Source organism: Lotus japonicus, chromosome 1, assembly GCF_012489685.1.
Source record: "Lotus japonicus ecotype B-129 chromosome 1, LjGifu_v1.2".
NCBI classification, from domain to species: domain Eukaryota; kingdom Viridiplantae; phylum Streptophyta; class Magnoliopsida; order Fabales; family Fabaceae; genus Lotus; species Lotus japonicus.
Window position 1 is genome coordinate 122,480,327 of NC_080041.1, and position 23,665 is coordinate 122,503,991.

Genomic DNA, 23,665 nt, shown 5'->3' on the forward strand with positions numbered 1-23,665 from the left:
ATGTTTGAGAAAACTTATGTTGGCTGTATTAAGTTTATTCTTTATTCACAATAGCTTACGAATGAATATATAAGAGTTTATGTTTTCTTATAACATATTTTCAGTTTATTTAAATAAAATTTTCAAATAACTCATGAATAAACACTTGTCATAAGCGCTTAATTAAATTGTTTAACTAAATTCAGTCAGATCAGATTTAAATTTGAAAGAAAAAAAAATCAGTTACATTCATTTTTAAAAATCACATTTAGTCGGAAGAAAATCATGTTGATACTTGACACACATGTGTAGCTTTTGAAATAACGTGCTTTGGAGTGCATGTCACATGCACATCCAAAATTACTTTTCCCTTAAAATCGATTCTATCCCATTATTGAAAACCCAACTCCTGCCAAAATACCTAAATATAAATGGACATAAGAAGGAATCTCTGGTCATCAAACTCTTCACTGCCATACCAATCAATTTTGGTTGCTGTGACCATACCATACCATACTCTTCTTTTGTTGAATAGAAGTCAAATAGGGCCTTATGACACGCTAAAGGACTTTTCCATCCTCTTTTGACAAAAAAAGGGACTTCCCATCCTCTTTCTAGTGTTGCATGCAATGGAAAACTATCTATAGAAAACTTCATAGGTAACCCAAGAACTCAAAAACATCATTAAACTAATCATTTCATTTCTCTTCTACTAAGTTTATTTCTGTCATGGCAATCCTTAAGATAAGCAAAAAGCACCACAAGCTTTTCAACAACCCATTCCCTTCTTCTGCTTCAACCAACATTCCTTGTGTCCAAGGTTCTCTGTTCATCAATTCCAAAACGTTACACACAGATCAAACCTTCTCAATTGGCAATGATTTTCAGCTTCTTTGGTCCTCCATCAATGGTGGGCACCTCTCAATTTCTCATCTTTCTCAGGCAACCAGATCCATTTGGTCTACAATCCCAGGGAAGGCTTTTATTTCAGCTGCACTTGTTGACACAGAGGTGGAAGAAAGCAGGGGATCCTTTCTGATCAAAGACAGAGATGTTCATCTGATCTGTAACCATCAAACCATTGAGGATATTAGGATTATCAATCAATTTGATCATGGTTTGGAACATGAAGTTGTTGCAGATTCTTCATATGGGAATGCAGGATCAGATTCAGACCAGAACACTGATGACGCAGAAGAAACCAAGCTTCCTGGTTTGTTGATCACAGGAAAGCTTTTCAACAAGACTAAGAAGAACAGAAGGCTTCAAAAGCATGGAATTCAAACAAATATGCAGTTTGAAGCAAAAGGACCCTCTGCTTATGCAAAGTATTGGGTTTTGTTCAATCAGAAAACCAAACATCAGGTGGGGTTTCAGGTGAAGATTGAGAAAGCTAACTACGTCGTCTCGCGCAACCCGGTCTCTCCGGCAGCTTCAGGAATATACAAGGGCTTTAAGAAAAGGCTGAGTAATAGAAAAAAGAGGCTGGGTTGGTGGTGGTACTTTTCAAGGCCAAGAGGGTTTGTCCTGGTTTCTTCTGTGGAGGAAGAAATAGCAGACTTGGATATCCCAAAATCTAAAGAATTCAACAGAGTGTGGTTGACATATGCAAGTGATGAGAATGAGAGATTTTATGGTTTTGGGGAGCAGTTTTCTCACATGAACTTTAAGGGCAAAAGGGTACCCATTTTTGTTCAAGAACAAGGTATTGGAAGAGGAGATCAACCTATCACTTTTGCTGCTAACTTGGTCAGTTACAGGTAATGCAATGCAATAGCTTCATAAACCAAATTCAATATAGTAAAGTAGAAGGTGCACATATTTTGTTGACGATGACAATAAAATGATAACATTTCATTGTTATTTACAGGGCAGGGGGTGATTCAAGTACAACATATGCTCCTTCTCCATTCTACATGACATCAAAAATGAAATCTGTCTACCTTGAAGGATATGATTACACCATTTTCGATCTTACTAGACTTGACAGAGTACAGATACAGGTATTGTGACACAAATTATGAGATACAAATAGTTCAAGTTTTCTATATTAACTGGCTTGATCTATTTGAACTACTCAAGACTAGATGGAGTAATTATTGCTAGGAAATTTTGAACTAGTGTGAAAATGAGGAGCATTGCATAGAGGAACAATGAACTGTTATAAAAATACACAAAAACTTGTCTACTATTTTGGTAAATATTTGTAAGAGTGGGGTCAATTTTACAATAAAGGCAGTACGGTGCAATTAAGCTCCTACCATGATGGGGTCTATGAAAGAATTGAATTCATTATGGGTCTTCTATAATAACATTATCTTACATTTGCAAGAGGTCTTGAGCATCTAGTCACACAGCATCAACGTCAACCATAGCACACCAAGGCTCTCCTTATGTGGTCCATCTCACAATAGCTGAAAGAATTTATATGTGATGACAAATGAATTTAGTTGATACATTGAGGAAGTTGAGCTACATATAACTCTCCATAATGGAATGATGGATGCATCAAAGGTCTCAACAAATTTGGATATACTTAATTATTATAGTGTATAATGAATACGGAAAATCATGACTCGTATACTTGTATATAAAGTTAAAGTTGTGGTTTCCAATTTTCTGTATACTGGCACTTACAGATACATGGAAACTCAGTTGAAGGGAGGATATTGCATGGGAACTCACCTTGTGAACTGATTGAACATTTCACTGAAACCATCGGAAGGCTACCTGAGCTTCCAGAGTGGATAGTATCTGGTGCTATAGTTGGAATGCAGGGTGGCACGGATGCGGTGCGTCATATTTGGGATGAACTAAAGACTCATGACGTTCCTGTCTCAGCATTTTGGTTGCAGGTAATCCCTCAGTCCTACACTTAAAGAAAGGGGGGGAGTATTCTAAGGACATATACACTATCCTGTTTCAATAAAAAATACTGTAATTCACAGTACTATTTGCTTCTATAGAGCTTAGAGCTTATTCAATTTGATTTGAACTAACCATTTGCAAGAATTAAAGTAATGTAATTTACGCACACAGATTTCTAACAAGAACTTTGGAAGCCACTAGAAATCAACTGGGTTTCACGTAACTGGATTTGTCCACACACCCTCACAGACTCGCAAATATCATGATTCTTTGTTGTTTTGAAACTTCATTATTTACTGGAAACGTCACAGGATTGGGTAGGGCAGAGAGAAACAATGATTGGTTCACAACTCTGGTGGAACTGGGAAGTGGATGCACAAAGATATTGGGGGTGGAATGAACTTATCAAAGAACTTAGCACTCAGCATATTCAAGTTATGACTTATTGCAATCCCTGTCTAGCTCCGGTAATGCTTCTTTTACACTCCAAGTATAAATGTTATTGTCATTAACTTGTTTCTCTCGAATCAAACAGCATTTTTATCATTAGTTCATAATTATTCTTTAGCATTGCTCTCACAACTTCATTCCTTTCTAGTCAATTAAAATCATGGTAGTAGTGCCCCTGGTAAGACATGCTTGCCTAGTTATATGAATCTTCTTTTTCCTTTTCTCTGATCCTATAGGTTGATGAGAAGCAAAACAAAAGGAGAAACCTGTTTGAGGAGGCAAAACAGTTGGACATATTGGTGAAAGACTGTACTGGGAATCCATACATGGTTCCAAATACGGCTTTTGACGTTGGAATGCTAGATTTAACGCACCCAAAGACTGGAACTTGGTTCAAGCAGATTCTAGGAGAAATGGCGGATGATGGAGTTAGAGGGTGGATGGCTGATTTTGGTGAAGGCCTTCCTGTTGACGCTATTTTATATTCAGGTTCCGATTCCCATATCTTTTTTTGTCCCAAAAACTTGTTCTCATTGCAACATTCTGACCTGCTCCATGAGTTTTTTCTAATGTCAGCTGATAGAAAACCACAAAAAGAAAAGTGGGTTGAGTTAAAGTATGAAATTAGTTCATCCATTGACTGCAAATCATATCATAACTTTTATCATCTAGATACTTTCTTTAGTTTCTAATTTAGCTCAATGTGTAAAGTGCACTAAATAGGCCAGTAAGTGCATGTTAGGATACACGGTGGAATACCACGGTGAGGCCAGAATCACGGTTGGCAGAAGCAACTTTCCTTGGCTTTTTAGCGACTGTCCACCATGATTTTAGTCTGGGTGTGGTTTTCCACCGTGTATCCAAACATGCACTAAAGTTGTTCTTCATGAGGTCCTTAATTACCAAAACTTCCTCCAAGGATAATTTTCTGAATATTTTCCCACCATTCCACCTCTTATCTTCAAGGAAAAAAGAGACCAAGCCAAGACTACAGCTTGTACATCATACATGAGCTTGTGATTGTTACTTAAGATTTGGTACCTTCCATTTCAGGTGAAGATCCTATTTCAGCTCATAACAGATACCCAGAACTATGGGCCCAAATTAACAGAGAACTTGTGGAAGAATGGAATAGTAAGAACAAGGTGAAGGAAGACCAAGAAGAGGGCTTGGTTTTCTTCATGAGGGCTGGTTTTAGAGATAGCCCCAAGTGGGCAATGCTATTCTGGGAAGGAGACCAAATGGTAAGTTGGCAAACAAATGATGGAATAAAGAGTTCTGTAGTTGGCCTACTCAGCAGTGGAATTTCTGGCTATTCCTTTAACCACAGTGACATTGGAGGATATTGTACAGTAAACTTACCTCTAGTTAAATACAGAAGAAGTCAAGAATTACTTATGCGATGGAGTGAGCTAAATTCTTTCACCACAGTCTTCCGCACCCATGAAGTAAGTAAAATACCTGCAATATGACATAAGCCTTCATCAAGCTGATTTTTTCAATTTTCTATCTATTAATCGTTTTATAAATACTCAGCACAGATGCATGCATAATAGCAATATTTTGCATTACTTGACTCTAAAAAGGGAGCTTCACCCTCAAAAGTAGTACTTAGCTGTGCATCTTAACATAACATACCAACTTGTTGTTACATGTTTATTCTTCACAAATAAAAATGAATTAATCCACAATATACTCAAGAAATACTGCAATCTGAATATTAGGGGTCATCTTATGGAAAAAAGAAAAGTAACATTTTATTCAATCAATTTCACTGTTTAGAGCTCAATAGCAATGAGTTACTGATGCTTTCCCTGCAAGCAGGGAAACAAGCCTTCATGCAACAGCCAGTTTTACTCAAACCAAGAAACTCTGTCACACTTTGCGCGCTCTGCAAAAATATACACAGCATGGAAATTTTACCGAATTCAACTTGTGAAGGTGATCCCAAATTCTATCTTTACTCAGTATTTTAACCATAAATTGTGCAAACTCAACAGGCAATTAAAAATCCCATGTTCTTCTGTAAACAGGAAGCGGCGCAGAAAGGACTACCAGTATGCCGCCACCTATTTCTCCACTACCCTAACGATGAACGCGTGCATCACTTGAGTTATGAGCAGTTCTTAGTTGGTTCTGAGTTCCTAGTGGTGCCTGTCCTTGACCAAGGAAAGAAGAAAGTAAAAGCTTATTTTACAATGGGAGAGAGTAGCGGTTGGCTACATATCTGGACAGGAAAAGTATTTTCCAAACAAGGAAGTGAAGCATGGGTAGAAGCTCCAATAGGAAACCCTGCTGTATTTGTTAAGGTTGGCTCCCATGTTGGAGAAACCTTTGTGAATAACCTAAGAAGTTTAGGCATTCTTTAATGAAGCATTCATTATATTCAACATAGCATCTGATCTAAGTAACTTAACAATTCATGCCCCGGAATCACTTGTGCCATGGCAATCAAAGCTAAAAAAATATAGCTAGAAGGATCCCAATCATAAATATCAAATTCACTAAACTTCTTAACAAAGAATGATAACTTAACAGTTTATTTGGACAGCTTGCACATTCAATTCCAGTAAATAGCTCTACGACTGATCGAAATAAAGTATCGCGAAAATGTCCCATAAGTGCAGCAAATGAAATAAATTTTCATTTCATTCTGTTCAACTTTATTAGCTCAATAATAATAACAACTCAAAATGCAAACATAATTAACTGCACTAAGCATTTCTTTAGTAGTATGTTGAGAGGCTAATTATGTTGTTGTTTGATTAAACAAGTTATTATGCAATAAAACATGAAAAACTATGATGATCACTTTTCCTATATAGGAACCTGAAAATGGTTGAGACAATCAAATTATTCAAATATCATAAAGAACAGTATAATTGAACTTGAGCCTCTAATAAGTGAATCAATCAAATCAAACTAATCTTACGGGTTAGTCTTTAGAACACTCAGAAATCAATGCATGGTTGTTGAGACTTGAGAGAGTGGGCATTGAGACTGCACTTACAACAAGCCTTCAACTTTCACAAATGGGTTGTCTTGTCTTCTACGAGCACCGTGTCGAAGTAAAACAATCGCTGTATTCATGAGTTTATGTTCGGACAAATGTTCATATCTCTCTCTCTCTGTTATGGCATATTCTCTATCTTGCGTGCCACTCACCAGCAATATTCTTCTAGTTTGATGCAATTTTATGGCATATTCTTTTCTGATTCCTACTACCTTTTCACAAAGTGTTTGTTGGTGAGTCTCCAATTTTTTTTAAATGTTTGATCATTTTTTTCTCATTTTTTCTATCTATACTTTCTAAGAATCAATTTGTAATTCATGCTACAGTACATTGCGTTTAGAACGCCATAAAAAAAAGTGTCTCAGTAGGATAACTCAAGTAGTAGAAGTTGAGAGACATATGGATTGAGTAAGGGAGGTCCAGGAATCGATTCCTGGCGGATGCAATTTATCTTTCCGATGTACCAAAAAAATAAAGACCGTTATAAAACACGTTTATTCATGTTTTTCACTTTGGGTTGAAATGTGATGTGGTGTTGTGTCCGAGATTAATCTATATTTAAATTTTATCGGTGCTTTTACTTTAGTCGCTTAGTGATACAAAAGTGAATGCGCTACTTTCTCTCACCACCGGTGAAGTTTGCTACTGAACTTGCCACCTAAATAGTTAACAAGTAAAATCATTTAACTAAATATTTTTTTTAAAGGAATGCATGAGTCATGAGAGAATATATAAGCTTTATTTTTTAAATATTACAAAAACAATAAAAATTACTAAAAGAGTTTACTTTAGAAAATACTTACCAATCAAAAACCCTATATAGCTGCATGCATTACATTTTGTTTGTACCATCATAATTTCTATTTTTTTATTAAATTGCTTGCGCAATATCGAGACCGTAGGCAAGTGGACGACTATGAGTGACAAAGCTCTCTATCAAGTATTTAACGCAGCTGCATTTACAATAACTTTGAACCCAAGACCTCTGTTTTAACTAGGACATCCTTGTGTCAGTTGATCTACACACTTGCTTGTACCATTATAATTTCTTTTTGAGAAAAATATTGCCTACATTTGAGAAATTTCCGAATTTTCTGAGAACAACTCAACGTAAATCATTCAAATGAAGTTTAATTTTTTTGAACAAAAAAAAATGAAGTTTAATTATTTCTTACCACTTTTTTCACAATTATACCGCCATATTTCTTGACATTTCTTCGTATACATTCTATTAGCAAATGTCCTCATTTTTTGTCATTAAAATATCAAATTTTCGTTTTTTATTTAATATTGATTTTCAATTACTTTGCCACTTTGCATTTACTTGAAGAGATGTGTTTGCGAAACCTCAATTGTTTTTTTTGTTACATCGGAAAAGAAAACCTCAATTGTTAATAAACTTAAACTTAAACTTTTTTTAAAATTAACTTAAACTTAAATGTCCTATCAAATTTTACTATCTCACAATTAATTTTTGCTTATTTAGAATTAAAGAAATAAAAGAGAGTTAAACCAATGGGTCAGAGTCCTCGTAGGATAGCTCAAGTGGTAGGAGCCGGGGACATATGGCTTGGGTAGAGGGAGAGTTAAACCTGACGGGTGCAATTTATCTTTCCGATGTACCAAAAAAAGAACCAATGGGTCAGATGGTTAAAATTAATGTGATCAAGAATTTTTACAATTAAGAAGATTTTGATGCCAAATTTATAATAGTTAATTGCTCATCATATTGTAGAGTTCAATTTTAAACATCACAGCTAATTTTATAATAATGAAAAAGACAAATTTGTCCCTACCGAAGTAAGTTGGATTGAATACACTACAATTTAAACCTTTACATTGCAAGATCAATAACTGAGTTCAGGTGGTGGTAACTTTTGAAAGGTAACATCTGAATATGATTACACAAACAGATGCAAAAATGTATGATCAGAAATAGGTGAGGCAGAAAAATATACACTTTTCAGATTTGAAGAAATCAAATTAGACCTCCAACAAGCCTCTCAAATTTCCCAGCAACAACAAAATGGTCGCTCCACTGTGCCCTGTGTACATTGTTTTAAACTCACCACATGACTCCAATGAAAAGTCAGGAACCTTGCTTCCATTGAGACGTCTCCGTATTCAACAAAGAAAATTCCTTCTTGACTATGATGAAGTGTATGGTAAATTAACAAGGAAGACATTCAATTTCTACACAGCTAGCAGCACCATCAAATATCTAACTGATCCATATTAATCATGTTTGCAGCATTTCGTATCAGCTCCTTTCGACCATCCACCTAAAACAAATTACAATCAAAATTCGGATTATGGCCACATTACCACAATGATTAAGTGCGTGTTTGTTTAGCCTTTCAAACAACATTCACACACTTCAATCCAAAAACACACATTACAAAGCTCAGAACGTGAAAGAAGGTATTGTACTCCGCTGGGTGAATGTTATTGTTAGTTGACGTTGGCAATGCAAACAGAGCCTAATTAGCTGACTGGAGATCACCTGTTATCTATTGTGCCTAGGAATCTACACGGTTAACCGAGGAAACATTCTAGTAATTTTAAGCTCACAGCACAACTCAATATGAACAAATTTTCAGTACGCCTGTATGATTGAAGACTCAGTACAAGTTCTAGGACGACAATTAGTCTCTTTTTTCACATCAAAATCTTTTTTAAAAAATGGTCTAGTTGACCAAACATGTCAGGTATCTTAAGTGTGTGTATTGAAAAAGAAATCCAGTGTGACATGCATCATAATGGAGGAAGAACAAAGGGAACATAACAAACTAATCGTTACAACTTCTGTATAGGTACATAAACCACCGTAGTTTCCACCAGCAAGATTGTGAGAGAAAGATGGAAAAATACCTATATGTTTAATGTTTGTCTCAAGTCTCAACATAAGAAAAAAATGCATATCACAAATTGGGGGATCACAAAATGAACTTCAACCTTTAAGCATATTTGGAAGTTAAAAAATAGTATCATTTGAAATCTAAAATGCCATTTTTGAACGGTTAACAAAAATATATTTTGAAAGAAAACTTAGATTAATGGAAAATTCAAACAGAATATTAAGAAAACAAAGAAACAAGTGCAAAACAAGAATTTACTGGCTAGTATAATATATCAACTAGTTCAGAAAAGGACCAGTTTATCTATCATGGTCCTTAAGTTCATTATATAGAGCATAATGTCATGATTCAACTTTTTAGTAGGATACTGGGTGGCAACAAAGATACTGTTAGATATAATAATATAAAATCATTCATGTGGCCCATACCCAATAGCTAAAGTTTTTGGGATAATTGGTTATTTGACATGGTATCAGATCCTCTATAATCAAGCGGTCTAGAGTTCGATGCTTGCCGCCCCAAATTCTTCTAATAAAAAGTTTAATTTCAGCACATGGTAAGTGGGCTTGTGCATTGTCTACGCTTCAAGCCCAAACAGGCTATTGCGTGAGGGGCGTGCTAGAAATAATAATATAAAACCATTCAAGTGGCCCTCACCCAATAGCTTAAGCATTCAGGATAATTGGTTATTTGATAGATACAACTCATACCATTTGGTCATAAGAGCTCTGATACCATGTCATAAACCAGCTATCCGAAAAGCTCAAACTATTAGGTGAAGACACATGATGGTATTATATTATATTATATTTCTCAAACATAATGACATAATAGTATAATACCATGAACTTTTATCACACTTCTCCAACCATATTGACCTTTCAATTGTATGTGGTGAAGGGATTTGACCTTTTTGGAGTAATTTTAATTAGTTAATGCATAAATAGATTAAATTACTAAATGCATGGATGATTTCCCCCCTTTTAGGTAGAGCATGTAACTGAAAATTTGAAATCACAAGTTACTTGTCAAATATGGTCCCTAAAAATTTCTTTATGATCAATGTATTTGTGCTTAAACATATGGAAACTACAAAATTCAAGTAAAAATACACATCAAATAGAAATAGTGCACATACCCGAGCACCCATAAGAGACGAGAAAACAATATTTGCTTCAGCTGCATCTTCAACCTTTAACTGCTTCAACAACCTGCTTTCTGGATTCATGGTTGTTTCCCATAGTTGCAAAGGCATCATCTCTCCCAACCCTACATTTGTAAAACAAACACGAGCACAATATTATGGATAGAATCATGAAAACATTGTAAAATAACTAGCTCCCAGAGAAAGACAATAATTCAGAACTAGGGAAACATAGGAGTCTCTTCTAGAATAAATGGGCGGTAGATGTGCATTAAGAAAAAACTTCAGAGACAAAAATCTTTCTTTCTTTTTTAAACAAACATATTGTTCACTACAGGCATCTGGTAAACACCCCACTGATGGTAGAGTTAATTAAAAGCCTAGCTTTCAGACAAGAGGTCACTTTTAATTCACTAGCATAGCATTTTGAGAATATGAAATGGATTGAAACCACTATTCCGCTCATTATATTTGGTAAGATTTAGAATGGAATGAATTTTTCTCTACATTCCTCATATTAAATATGATGCAAGTAAAGCCAGAATGTATAGGAAAGAACTCTTTGACATTAAAAATGGCTAATTTCCTCTAAGATTTATGCAGAAGTTTCACAGAAATCAGGAATCAAGAGTTAAGGTTTGCACTACCCCTTATAAAGGCTATCTATGCTCTATCTCTAGCCAATGTGGGACTTCTAACACACCCCCTCACGTCCAGGACTGAACAACCTGGAACGTGGGATCAACAACAACGGGTGCCCCAAATATGGGAAGTCTCCACAACAAACAACAAATGGATCTAGGATAGGCTCTGATACCATGTTAGAGAAAACAGAAAGAGAGAAAAAGAAATGCATCTGAAACTATTATTATGAAATCGGTAATCTGATACAGAAGAGATGAATCCTTATATAGGATTGTAGAAGCATGTTTAGCAAGCTAAGCTAACAACCTAACTGCTATAACCACTTCCTAACTGAATTGACAGCTGGCATAACAGAATTGACAGCTAGCATAACAGAATAACAGAAAAGATAAGTGTGTCCAGCTAGCATTCCAGCTGGCACAAACACAAGTACATATAGGCGATATTTTCATATCCCTAACCTTCCTATTCACTCTAATAGGGTGCATGCACAATTATTTTGGAACCTATTTCTTACTTCGAACACCCATAATTGTGAATCCATTTCCTCTTTCAAAGTCAAACATGTTTCTCCACTTTGTAACTCAAATAAATAATTTCATGCTTTATTTTTAATTTATTCTATCAAAATTGATATACAAGCCTACAATTAATTCTAATACGAGAAGAATGTAACTAACACAACTTTTAATCATACCTTTAAACCTTTGCAAGTTGTATGAAGCATTAGGAGGGAATGCCTTCTGAATATTTTTAAGATCAGCGTCATCATAGCAATATTGCACTTGTTTTCCCCTAGCGACCTGGTTATTTCAGCAAAGATAGCAGGAAGTTAGCTTGATTATATATTTATATCTGATAAACCTTCCATGTAGCAAAAACTTAAGGCAGACCTTGTATAGTGGCGGAACACCAACATATATGCAACCTGCATCAAACAAAGCTCTCTGCAAGAAAACCACATCAGTTTGATCATTTTTATATATTATTCCCAGTGTAATTTTGCATGAATTTCCGGTATACTTAACCTGATATCTAAAGAAAAATGTCAATAGCAGAGTTCGGATGTGGGCACCATCTACATCAGCATCAGTCAAAATAATAATCTTGTGATATCGGAGTGCATCCATTTTAAAATCCTCTCCCTGAACCATAAAAAACGCATTTTTAATTAAATTGCTACATAATAGTTGATGAAGTTAAGAGCATAGAATTCTGGCATGAGTGAACAAAGATTTATACTTTTGATATATTTTTTTTAAATCAATATTTACACTGGCTTGGAGAATACTAGTCATAACTTGGTTACATTGCTATCCAGAAGTCGCTTTTCGAATTCAATTTTACAATTCATTACAGGTCTGCAATGCTAGTAATAACTTAGTCACATTGCTATCTATAGGTGGTTCCCATTGTAAAACCAACATTAACACCCAATGCATTTGTAGGCTTTCTTGATTACCATTTTCTCATTCTGCCTATCTCTACTTTTCTACTTTTGTCTCCAAATTCTCTTTAAAATTCATATCAGTTGTCATCTACTTGGTTTTATGTAGTCTTTCATTTGGGAGTCACAACAAGTTAAAGGCTGTCTTTACTATTTAAAATCAGAAATTTTTTATTTTAAGCAGGTTGCTTGAAAGTTACTCTTACCATTGAACTCTTCCATATGATTAGGAATTAGTTTCTTCAGATAAAAAAAAGCTTGATACAACTTGCACTTTAGCTATAAAAGAGCCTTCCTGTAAGTAATAGTTAAAGCTTGATAATGGACTGTTTTTTAGTTTTTACAGATCTTTCATTCATCAATCTTTTCATTTCTCTGCTTTAACACCATTAATGGCAAACAAATGAAACAGAAACAGTTCTAACCTTCACTCCAAGACCAAGACCAAGAATTAAATTTTGTATCTCTTGATTTTTGTACATTGCTGCTTCATCCTTCCTTTCAGTATTCAGAATCTTACCCCTCAAAGGGAGAATGGCCTGCAAGAAATATGGTCTGATTACATAAACTTAAACAAACCCAAATATTTGTGCATTTTTCTCTTTTTGTTCAGGTAATGAACTTCCAATCTAGTAAAGTGCTCCACACATCAGTAAACAGAAAATATAAATGATTAGATACAATAAGTAGAAAAACAAGCACTAATACACACAAACATAAAATGATTTAGTAAAGACTTCCATGAGTTCCCTCTAGAGATTTGATTTTCAAGATCTAATCAAGTGGCAATTTTTAAAACACAAGTCCAATTTTACATATCTTGGCTTCTAAATAAAACACTAATGCATATATTAGTCAACAAGTTTAATCAATATTAGAAATATAGTACAAAACCGTTCTCGTGTAGCTGTTGGGTGAAGACACCTAAAGGGTTTCATATTAGATTTGAATGGTCTTCAATTAAAAGATTAAGCATTTAGATGGTCATGACAATTAAGAAAGAATAAAAACTTTCTGTTACAGATATAATATTTAATAAAACCAGTTTAATCTTTCACCAAAGTGCTTAAGCTTCTAGGAGAGTTAGCCCTTGATATGATATCAAAGGCTTCTAGACAAGTGATCAGGGGTTCAATCATTGCTGCCTCCATTCTAATAAAAAAGAAGAATTTTAGCACAAGGTATAGCGAGGTTGAGTGTTGTTCACAATTACACATTAAGGCTAAAGGGCTGTTGCTTGTTAGGGGTATAGTATAAAAACCATTCATGCGACTTTATCTAACACCTTAAGATTAAGAAATAGTTTATTCAAAACTTGATATTAGAACCTCTATAGCCAAGTGTCTAGAGTTTGATTACGGTCTAATTTCTCCAAAGTAAAGGTGGGATTTCAGCAAATGGTGGGTGGGCCAAGATACTAAGCACACTTCAAGCCTAAATGGTTTTTGTATGAGGAGACATGTTGAAGATATAATATAACAGTCATTCATTTGCTTTTCCTAATAGCTTAAGCTTTTGGAAAAGGTGGTTCATGTAATGATATTATATGAGAATGTGTGTTTAATGAAACACATACTGTGGCGAAACTTAAGAGCTCAATATTTAAGAGAGCCAGTCCTCAATAGTTCCAAACTTTCGGTAGTTTGTCATAAAAACAAGACTAAAAGTATATATTTCCACGTCAGGTAGCTATACTTTTGTGGGTTTCATACAAAATGTATACTTTACCTGGAAGCGCCTATCACGCCCTTGCTTTGCACTTCCTCCAGCTGAATCGCCTTCAACTATAAAAATTTCTGCCATATGGGGATAAAGAACAAAGAACTTTCCACTCAAAAAACAATGGAACGACATTAAAAGATTAAGCCAAAAGGATCTCAGTTAATTTTATCAACTACGCTAGAATACATGTCAGCTCTACATATGTAATGTAAATATATTGAGCATGTTTTATAAATGTAGACAGATGGATTATATCCCGATAACTAGGGGGCGAGAGAGCCAAAGGAAAACTAAAGGTCAAATCATTAAGAAAGATTTGGATTTAAATGGTCCGTAATTAGACATGATTCATGATAGAACATGATGCGTCATTTGATCTGTTAGTAGACCCCAACTAGTGGAAGAAGGCTTTGGTTGTTGGTCTAATTAAACGAATGTTATGTTCTGTCATATTAATATCTGGCTTTTTATTCAGTTAAGTTGATTATGAAAGGATGAGCAATAATCACTAAACTGCTTAAGAGATACAAGAGCAGAAAAATATATACCAAAGAGATGACATATGGATTGTACTTTCAAATTAGTATGAAACATAGAAATTATGGCAATTTTACAAAAAATTAAATAAAAATAATGACACATTCTAAAAGTAATTGATACGAAAAATTCTTATCATTGGACTAGATCAGACAATATCGCACAACTATGGTTCAAATGAATGTCTTAATATGAAGCAAGAACCAAAATTACTCCCATAAAATAGAAGCAAGTTTACCACATTCTTCAGGATTTGAGGATGAACAATCAGCGAGTTTTCCCGGAAGAGATGAAGATTTCAATACACTTTTTTGTCTCACCAATTCCCTTGCTCTTTTTGCTGCCAGAGCTGCCTAATAAGGCAAAAAGAATTCACAAGAAGAAAGTTTTCTGGTTAAACTATATAATAAAATAATAATGAAAATGAAGAAAAGCCTAAGGTCCTGTTTGGTTTTTTTTTTCTCAGATTGAATTTAAAAACTGTCACCTTGTTTTCATTTTATTTTTTGTCTTCAAAATTTTGTATAGCTAACGGTGAAAGCAATAAAAGATGTTTTCACTGATTGAATTGAAACAAATTGAAAACAGTGTAGCAGTTTTATAATTAAAACTGAAAATAGAAAATGGAAACCGAAAAAGAAAAGAGAAACCAAACTGGTCTGGCCCTAAAATTTCTATCTGGAGCAATGGGGTCTAAAAACCCTACGATTAAATTTGAAAAATAAATTACTACCTTGAAAGCATTAAGGGCTTTAGATAGCACTAACTCAAGAACGTCTGGATGCAATTCCAAATACTCAGTAAGATACTCTTGAATAGATTGATCAACCACTTTTCGCACCTCTGGATTGCCCAACCTTGTCTTGAAGCAAGAAAGAGAGCAGTAAAAAGTAATTTAAAAGAATGCCATAAAATGTAAGGAAAGTATAATGGACTCTGAAAAAATTAATATTTTAGTTAGGTAACCTATGATGCAATAATATAAGCCGTCCAATAAGATATACAGTAGGCAGTACCTTTGTTTGCCCTTCAAACTCTGGATTTGGAACCTTGACTGAGACAACACAAGTTAAACCCTCTCTGACATGCTCGCCACTTAAAGTGATATCCTTTTCCTGCAAAGAACAGATGATGATATGTAATAATGGAACTTTGAATAGACTTTTAATCATAAAATAGTCCATTTCAGATAAAGGAGCTTTTGTTATCTTTCAATTACCATATTTAACAAGCCATGTGTAAATGTTGTTAATGGCGGAGAGCCAAAAACCCACCATATTTGACAAATAATGATGGCGGATTATGGCGGACTATCGCGGGATATCGGCCATGGTGAAGAGCCAAAACCCTCTATGAGATTCCGCCATGGTGCCATAACCCTACTACAAGTTCGGGTTGTGTTAAGGATACAGTACAGTATTAAGGAAAGTAGTTTGGTGTTTTATGTAGTAGTTACTGTGATGCACACAAGTTGAGGGGTAAAATGGTCATTATATAATTGAAGTATAACTATAACTGTAAATAGAGTCACAGAGAATATCAAAGTAAAACATTCTAAACTGAGAGTCTTCTACTTTATGAGTGCACAGGCACGATAACAGTGCAAAAAAAGGAAAAAGAAACAACAGTTGATGAATACCTTGATGACTTTGGATTTCTTTCCAAGACTATTCAGTGTTCTTGTTAAAGAAGCCTTCATACCATCTATATGTGTGCCACCGTCAACAGTGCGTATACTGTTAGCATATCCTAGTATTGTATCTGAATATGCATCTTCACACCTAGTAAAGAAGAAACTATATGAATCGCCCATACTGACAAAAGGAATTACGAATAGTTCTCAATCGTATTACAGAAAATTATACAATCCAATAGTCAGAATGGACTTATGAACTTTTAACCTTTAACTTCACAAATAAATCCTTCTTTTCATTAAGAGTCAAGCGCCAAATAGAGATAATCAAATCCAAACACACTTGATGATAATAATCCAGCTAACAGAGATGTAAGTGCAAGACTGAGGAAGAAGGGAGGGCTTACCATTGCAAAGCTATATCAACTGTGATTCCATCTATTTCTTTTCTGAAACTCAGGACATCATGCAAAGCTTTCTGCAACAGGTCATTAGTCCATATTATCTTTACAAGTTAATGAAAACATCAAAGCCAAATATGGCATGCTATGTAGTTTTTAAATTACGAGGAACAAATTAAAATAATGAACCATTTTTAATACACTGACAAAATCATGTTGCCGCTAGTCCTAATGTTGTGAAAAACTAGATTCTACGTAGAATCGGAGAGGGGGTTCAAAATCGTATAATCGTAAATTGAATCGTAAGATTCTACCATAAATAGAAAAACAAAAAAATAGCATTGATATCTTGTAAGTCACATCATTTAACAAAAATTGGAATAAAAATTCATCAGATTAACATCCATACAAGTCATAATCTCAATCCAAAATCATAAGAGTACTAGAACATGAAATTAAAAGATGAAACAGAGACGTTGAAGAATGAAGGAAAACAAAGATGTTGAAGAATGAAGAGAAAACATAAGAGGAAGAGACCTAGATAGAGACTACAGAAAACAGAGCATGAATGCGTGATTCAATTCACTCTACTATGAGTGAATTAAATAGGCAATTAGAGGCATGAAGGTTGGGTCACATAGGTTGATTTTTCGAAATATACAATCAGTTATTAATTCTTGTCAATTAAACATTCAAATTTGGCAACTACAATCAATTAGAGCTTCAATTTCGAAATCCCCTAAATGCTGGGTGGTGGGTTGTTTTTTCCACAAAGTCAAAAAACTCTCTAGTTTCCCCAATTTTAGGAATCAGCTTCAAAAATTAAAAAAATACTAGAATCGTAAGATTCAATAGGATTTTACGATTTTACGATTAAAATCTAAGATTCTACGGGATTCCACCAAAAAAAGATTTTGCATGCATTTTGAATCGGAACAGTGCTGCAAAATCGTAAAATCTTAGGATTTTGCGATTTTGCTATAGATTTTGCTAACATTACTCCTTAATATACAGCCAATAGATTACACCATTTACATTCAATGGAAACCCATCCAATTGCATAAAAAGAAACTTGAAATTAAATAAGACATCAACCAGAGGTATCATTGCCGTTAGAGCATATATATTATATAGGTGTAATGGCAACCACACAACACAACCAACAGTAAAATGCAAACATGCATGCAGGCACTGGATCACCCTGCACAGATCATTAAATTGATACACTGCAGAGATCGAATATGATCCCAATTGTTTGGATCTGAGAATCATATTTTGAGATTTCAGAGAGAGATGAGATAACAGAGAAAGGAAAAGATAAAGAATACGTTAACATTTACTAAAATGACATAAATTTAAGGAGAGAATTTTCCTTCTAGGTTTCTCCTTCACAAAGGGTTTCTCCTTTCTGAAAGGAGCCAATGCTCAGTTCACAAATGTTAACAAACCTGAATGCTTCTATTCTAGCCTCTCTACTACTTAAGCTATTCCCTACCAGGCTTGTTAATAGCGCGTGATAGCGGCGCAATAGCACTATAGCGTAGCACCCTGGGGGTTCACCGCTACTCCAATATTCACCGCTATTGTCCGATATAGCGCTCGAAATAGCGTTTTTTGGGCTTGCCGCTACCACTACGCTACGCTATCCGCCATTAACAACCTTGTTCCCTACACATAACAACTTTAACCACCCAACCATTTCATTTCTATAACAATTCTAACTAACTACTATCTGGCCCTATCACCAGAGATTGAAGGGGTGTGTATGTGTTCAATATTGCTTCACCAGTTATATTAGAGTAACACGCACATGTATATTATGGTCTCATTATGTAATGGTCAGTTAGCTGATAGAACTGATTTCAGATAATAGTCAAAGCTCTCAGAAGACTTCTGTAGGCTGTAAGGCTTAACCATCAGATAAATGTAGCAACAGTGCAACACTCTCGGTTGAACTTGTTAATCTTAAGCGCCAAGTGAGTATTCGAACTAGTGAGCATAGAGTTGTGAAGTAAACACCATATCCTCTGTGATGGATATTTTATAGAAAAATACAAACATAGATCATAATATGTACAACTATAACAGAAATTTACATTTTAATTGACGAGTAAAATGAGGATAGATAAGACATCCTCCCTAAGCAAACTAACACCAATGAAAAAAAATGAAAATGGAAGACATTGACCATGAAATACCAGAATAAAGGTAAAAAGTAGAAGAGGACCTTATCAGTGTTGAGCAAATTCACATATTCTACCAATCCCCCAGCATAGAAAAACTCATTATATTGGACCTTTTCTGGATCACTGTCATCTTTACGAAGCGTGATAGTAAGCTGCAAAGTTCAAGAAAAGGCAACGGTAAGATGCAAAGCAGATAGAAAAAATGCACTTCTAGAAGTCTTTATCTATAGGTGGCTAGACGACCAGTAATGGACACAATACATTAGACAGCTCAGCCTCACTTGTATAAGTCTTTACATCAGATTCCTTTTCTCTCTCCTCTAACCAACTCAGTTGCATCACATCCTTCTAACTAATTCCCACATTCTGCATACTATTCTTAGTTGCCTTAGCTCTGCAGAGGAAAACACTTGTAGGACCTTAGTTTTGGGCTAAGCTAACTGTGGTTCCTCAATCATTAATACCACCCCTGTTAAAGGTGCCTTGTCCATAAGACAAATATTAGGAAATCGGCCTATGATATGGCTTTACTCTTCCCAAGTACCTCAACTGGTTTGGACTTCCAAAGAATTAACTACTCAGTCACCACTGTGGTCTGTTGAGATATATGTTATACATTTTAGTTTGTTGGAAAAATTCTCTTAGGATATAGTTTATTGAGTTTGGTTTTAAGGTGTTATTATTCCTAGTTATCTTATTGTCGTAGTTTAGTAGTTTGTTTCTCTATTTAGTTTAACTAGGACTAGGAAACCTTATATATTAATATTGTTCTTCTGAATCATATCAATTATCAATCAGTTATTCAGAATATTTCCAGTTTCAAGATGGTAACAGAGTCCATCCTAGATCCATTTTTGGGCCACCTGCTGAAGTTTAACATTCCTGGTAGATATCCCATGATGGGCATGAGGGCATTTCTATAAAATATCAAATTTGTTACCTCCACGCTCCATATGTACAGGCCTGGGTGTGGGGGGATGTTAAGGTCTTCCATCGACTAGAGATGTGGCCAAAGAAATCCTTATAAATGGTACGTCAATGCTTCACCTCTAAGCTAGCTTTTGGGGTAGGGTAGACTGGTATAGTAGAGTTGGGCCTATAATTCCCAAAAAGAATGCCATGCAACAACTCCTCCAAAATCTTTAGTTATGTGAAGGCTCAATTATTCGTGAATGGTTGGTTTTATATCTAACATTAAAGAAATGTCCCTTCTAGTTAAGAAAGGAAATTCCATCACTAATCTACACATTCATGAAATAACGAAACCCCACTAAAACATTATGACAAATTATCCACATTAAAGACCATTTCTGATGAGAAAAGTGAAATTCTATATGAGACATTACAAATAGACAGTTTATATCAACAACTTCACCTTTGGGTTGAGGAAAGCCAACTCCCTAACGCGCCCAGCTATTGTGTTGTAATCAATCTGAATAGTGGTGGTGAATACTGCATGTCAAGTAGAGATAAAAATGTAAGCATATTTAAAGACTGAAACTCACAATAACAAGCAAACCATAGCCCAAAAATAAATGAACAAGATTATATGGACCTTCTTTGTCAGGCCAAAATCTGATTGATGTCCCTTGAAGATCTCTCTTTTCAGCAGGAAGCACAAGGCCTTTCAGAATTGTAATTGGTTTACCACGAGAATACGTCTGCATGTATTCCATTCCATCACGCCAAACTGTTACCTCCAGTGCCTGTTAAGTTAGATAGCAAATAGGATCTTTAGATAATACTGATCACTAACCAGAATAAGCAACCTCCGGCTAAAAAGAAAATCTGAAAGATCTTTAAACAACATTGATAACTAACCAGAACAAGCAACCTCTGAAAGAAAACAAAATATGACAGCGATTGTATTATGAGGAGGGTTAGCAACACATTCTTGAATACTCTCTCTTACACACTCCCTGTGATTGACCTATTTTCAAAATAATCAATATATTTTTCTCACTTATTAAAAAATGTTGACTTTTAAAAAAAAAAAAAACCAATCACATGAATTATGTTTAAGAGTGTGTTTGAAAAAATGTTGCTAGAATTTCTATTGTACTATTTGTTATCATCTAAATAAACGTTCGATAAGAATGTGCCAAGATGTGTCAATATCAGCTATAACGTCAATCCTCAACTCAAATTCTTTATCCCAAGCTTTTCGGGTGTGCATTGTAAAGTTCAACTGGGGGGAAAAGATAACTTTTAAAGAAGACAAACCTCAGACAAAGCATTAACAACTGATAAACCAACACCATGTAAACCTCCTGAAACAGAGTAGCCACTTTTGGCACCACCGAATTTTCCACCAGCATGCAAGACCTGCAAAGTTAATCAGAGTGAATAATCTTTATCTCAATAAAAAATCAGGCAAAAAGATTAAACGCAAAAACATATTCCAAAGGCCAGGAAATTTTTGTTATGACATATGACCCACAAAAAATGAACGTTTTATCTAAACAAAATGATAAGGTCCATCCACAGTACAGATTTACATATAAATTAGTTTATTCAGTTCTTTGAATTTCAGTCTCTGAGCATTGTCAATACAACTTGAAGAATAATACAAAGAGGAGAATATCAATCACATACATGCAGAAGATCAAATAATTTTATCATCAAATTAGCATAGACAAGCTAATGCATGGCAAAAACACCATGTTCATATCACATGTTTATAGAGTAAATAGATAATCAGGTAAGGAAATAACTCCATACACCACATGCGTTGAAAAGGTTGAAAAACTTTATTCTTTTACCTGTGCCATGGAATGACAAACTGAAAATGTGAGCACATAGAAATATAGAATAGCAAAATCTACAACAATAATTGTGGGGGGGGGGATTAAATCCATAATTCAACTGCTCAATTAATTTCCAAATAGGAAAATGCATTTCCTTACACTACAAACATAAGTTAGTTTCTTGTTAAAATAGTATAACAGGCTCAATTGAGATTTAATAGTTGTATGGTATCTTGAGAACCATGCACCTTAGACCTTCCGAAAATGTTAAAAGCATAGCAATCCTCTAAACTAAGTATTCGAGAATATGCAACAATACCGTCAAGACTGTCTCCAATGCAGATTTATTTGTAGTTGGATGCATGTCAGTAGGAATCTGCATTCAGTGAGAGAAACTAGTATGTAAAGTCAAATCATCTGCAAGTATACCAACATAAATCCATGAGAAAAATCAGTGACAAAGCATACCCCACGACCATTGTCAGTGATGCTCACAGAATCATCTGCAAGTAAAACAACATCAATCCTGGAAGCAAATCCAGCTTGAGCTTCATCAACAGCATTATCCAAAATCTCATACACCTAAGGTAGAAAATAAACTCAACTTCAATCAGAAAATTCTCATATAAAAAAACAATCAAACTGCTGCAAAAACAAAAGTAATTATCAAAAAGATACCAAATGATGCAACCCACGGGGGCCAGTGCTTCCAATATACATCCCGGGCCTTTTTCTTACAGGATCCAAACCTTCAAGTACCTAAACAACCATTGAGGAATAAAATCAGCAATCCATAAACCATAACCCCATGCCATATCCAAGCATACTTGATAGAGCAATATTCTAGAGGGGACAAGAAATACACATGACATTACATGAATTAACATAACACTCATGCACTTTTTGCAGCACAATAGCATTTTACATCAATCAATCTACAGTCATGTCAATACGAAGACCAACCGGTCACGAAGCTTATCCGGGAGATATTTTTTATTTGCATCCGCATCTTTTGCGTCTCCTATTGATTCTACTCCCGATTCATAGCTAGAAAGTACAATCCAAAATTAAAACCTTCAAACTAAATACCTGAATTTGATCAGAGCCATAAGCTTTAGAACTTTCATTTTTCTGAGAAGGTTCAGCTGCTGGCACCGACGACATATACGCCTTTGGAGTCACAGAACAAGGTACTAAAGGGCAAATAGACCATTTTCTCTGAGAAAAACTCGTCCTGATAAAACGAACAAAATCTTCACAACCTTCGTCAATAGACACTTTTTAACAAACAAAAAAAAGCAACCACCTTTATCAGCTATTCAGCACAAAAAAAGTACCCCAAGAACCCCATCATTCTCATTTTAAGAAACCACAGGTAAAACTCAAAAATGACATTGTTCCAGCTTATAGTAACACTACTAGTACCAACTCTATCAATTCTCACTAGAAAATGCACATGGGCAGGTAAAAAATCGTTTCTTTTATAAAAAAAACCGATTTTTTTCAATTATTAGGAGCAAAAAGGGACAATATTTTCTGGGAAAGTAAAAGAAAACAAAGGTAAAGCAGAAAGCGAAGGACTTTATACCTGGGTTTTGAGAGGGTAGAAAGAGGAAGAGAAGAAGTGGAAGAAGAAGAAGAATGAGGATAAGGAAGAGAACGAAGAGAGAAGGAAGAAGCAGTGAAGAAGTAGCGAGAGGCCATGAAGCGAAGCAGAGGAGGACGAAGAAGAAGCACAGGTGCCATCAGTGAACTCTAACACATTGGAATTGAACAGTGCTCTCTTCTCTTTCCCTCCTTCACAGTTCACTGTCTATCTTGTTCTTCCTGTTTTCTATAAACCCTATTGTCTTGTTAAGGTTTTTCCCGAGCTCTAGATTTGGCACCCCAGGGCTTAGAAATGTCACCCCACTTAAAAGTGGGGAAATACTATTATGCCCCTCCGTGTTTTATTTCGGACTACCAATTTCCGAAATATTTTGGATATATCGATTCCGATATGCATCGGATGGTAAAGTTCCGAACACTGTTACTA

At 35.1% G+C, this 23,665-nt stretch overlaps 2 protein-coding genes and 1 long non-coding RNA gene across 10 annotated transcripts; 1 reads left to right on the forward strand and 2 right to left on the reverse strand.

The window, feature by feature from the left end:
• Positions 1-286: 286 nt before the first annotated feature.
• LOC130730080 (uncharacterized) lies at positions 287-6,470 on the reverse strand. Of its 8 annotated transcripts, none has more exons than XR_009016232.1 (5): positions 6,230-6,469; positions 4,660-4,758; positions 2,665-3,873; positions 2,303-2,393; positions 287-1,043 (listed from the first exon to the last, which is right to left on the reverse strand). It is a non-coding gene; the product is annotated as an uncharacterized LOC130730080 (long non-coding RNA). The 8 variants fall into 8 exon arrangements; XR_009016233.1 differs by lacking the exon at positions 287-1,043 and having other exon boundaries at positions 1,813-2,393; positions 2,665-2,848; positions 3,564-3,873; positions 6,230-6,464; XR_009016235.1 differs by lacking the exon at positions 287-1,043 and having other exon boundaries at positions 1,813-2,393; positions 2,665-3,845; positions 6,308-6,470.
• Positions 709-5,735, forward strand: LOC130730079 (uncharacterized). The gene is made up of 8 exons (XM_057581966.1): positions 709-1,739; positions 1,850-1,982; positions 2,619-2,834; positions 3,159-3,314; positions 3,534-3,786; positions 4,351-4,745; positions 5,122-5,238; positions 5,331-5,735. The coding sequence occupies exons 1-8, from the start codon at positions 709-711 to the stop codon at positions 5,664-5,666; spliced, it is 2,637 nt and encodes an 878-aa protein (XP_057437949.1). The 3' UTR covers positions 5,667-5,735.
• A 1,625-nt stretch (positions 6,471-8,095) lies between the features above and the next one.
• LOC130730081 (DNA gyrase subunit B, chloroplastic/mitochondrial-like) lies at positions 8,096-23,469 on the reverse strand. The gene is made up of 21 exons (XM_057581967.1): positions 23,219-23,469; positions 22,720-22,864; positions 22,309-22,389; positions 22,099-22,212; positions 21,950-22,006; positions 21,107-21,208; positions 20,439-20,589; positions 20,259-20,335; positions 18,925-19,035; positions 16,704-16,774; positions 16,303-16,444; positions 15,680-15,778; positions 15,397-15,525; positions 14,902-15,016; positions 14,133-14,200; positions 12,830-12,943; positions 11,986-12,102; positions 11,851-11,904; positions 11,655-11,760; positions 10,307-10,437; positions 8,096-8,592 (listed from the first exon to the last, which is right to left on the reverse strand). The coding sequence occupies exons 1-21, from the start codon at positions 23,374-23,376 to the stop codon at positions 8,524-8,526; spliced, it is 2,211 nt and encodes a 736-aa protein (XP_057437950.1). The 5' UTR covers positions 23,377-23,469; the 3' UTR covers positions 8,096-8,523.
• Positions 23,470-23,665: the final 196 nt, after the last annotated feature.

Bases quoted from the DNA above. Each gene is read 5' to 3' on its own strand.
- LOC130730079 (XM_057581966.1), top strand. From the start codon at position 709: ATGGCAATCCTTAAGATAAGCAAAAAGCACCACAAGCTTTTCAACAAC. The intron at 1,740-1,849 runs GTAATGCAATGC...TGTTATTTACAG, and splicing joins GCTAACTTGGTCAGTTACAG to GGCAGGGGGTGATTCAAGTA. The intron at 1,983-2,618 runs GTATTGTGACAC...TGGCACTTACAG, and splicing joins TTGACAGAGTACAGATACAG to ATACATGGAAACTCAGTTGA.
- LOC130730081 (XM_057581967.1), bottom strand. From the start codon at position 23,376: ATGGCACCTGTGCTTCTTCTTCGTCCTCCTCTGCTTCGCTTCATGGCC. The intron at 20,336-20,438 runs GTCCATATAATC...CTTGACATGCAG, and splicing joins ATTTTGGCCTGACAAAGAAG to TATTCACCACCACTATTCAG. The intron at 16,775-18,924 runs GTCCTCTTCTAC...GACCTGTTGCAG, and splicing joins ATTTGCTCAACACTGATAAG to AAAGCTTTGCATGATGTCCT.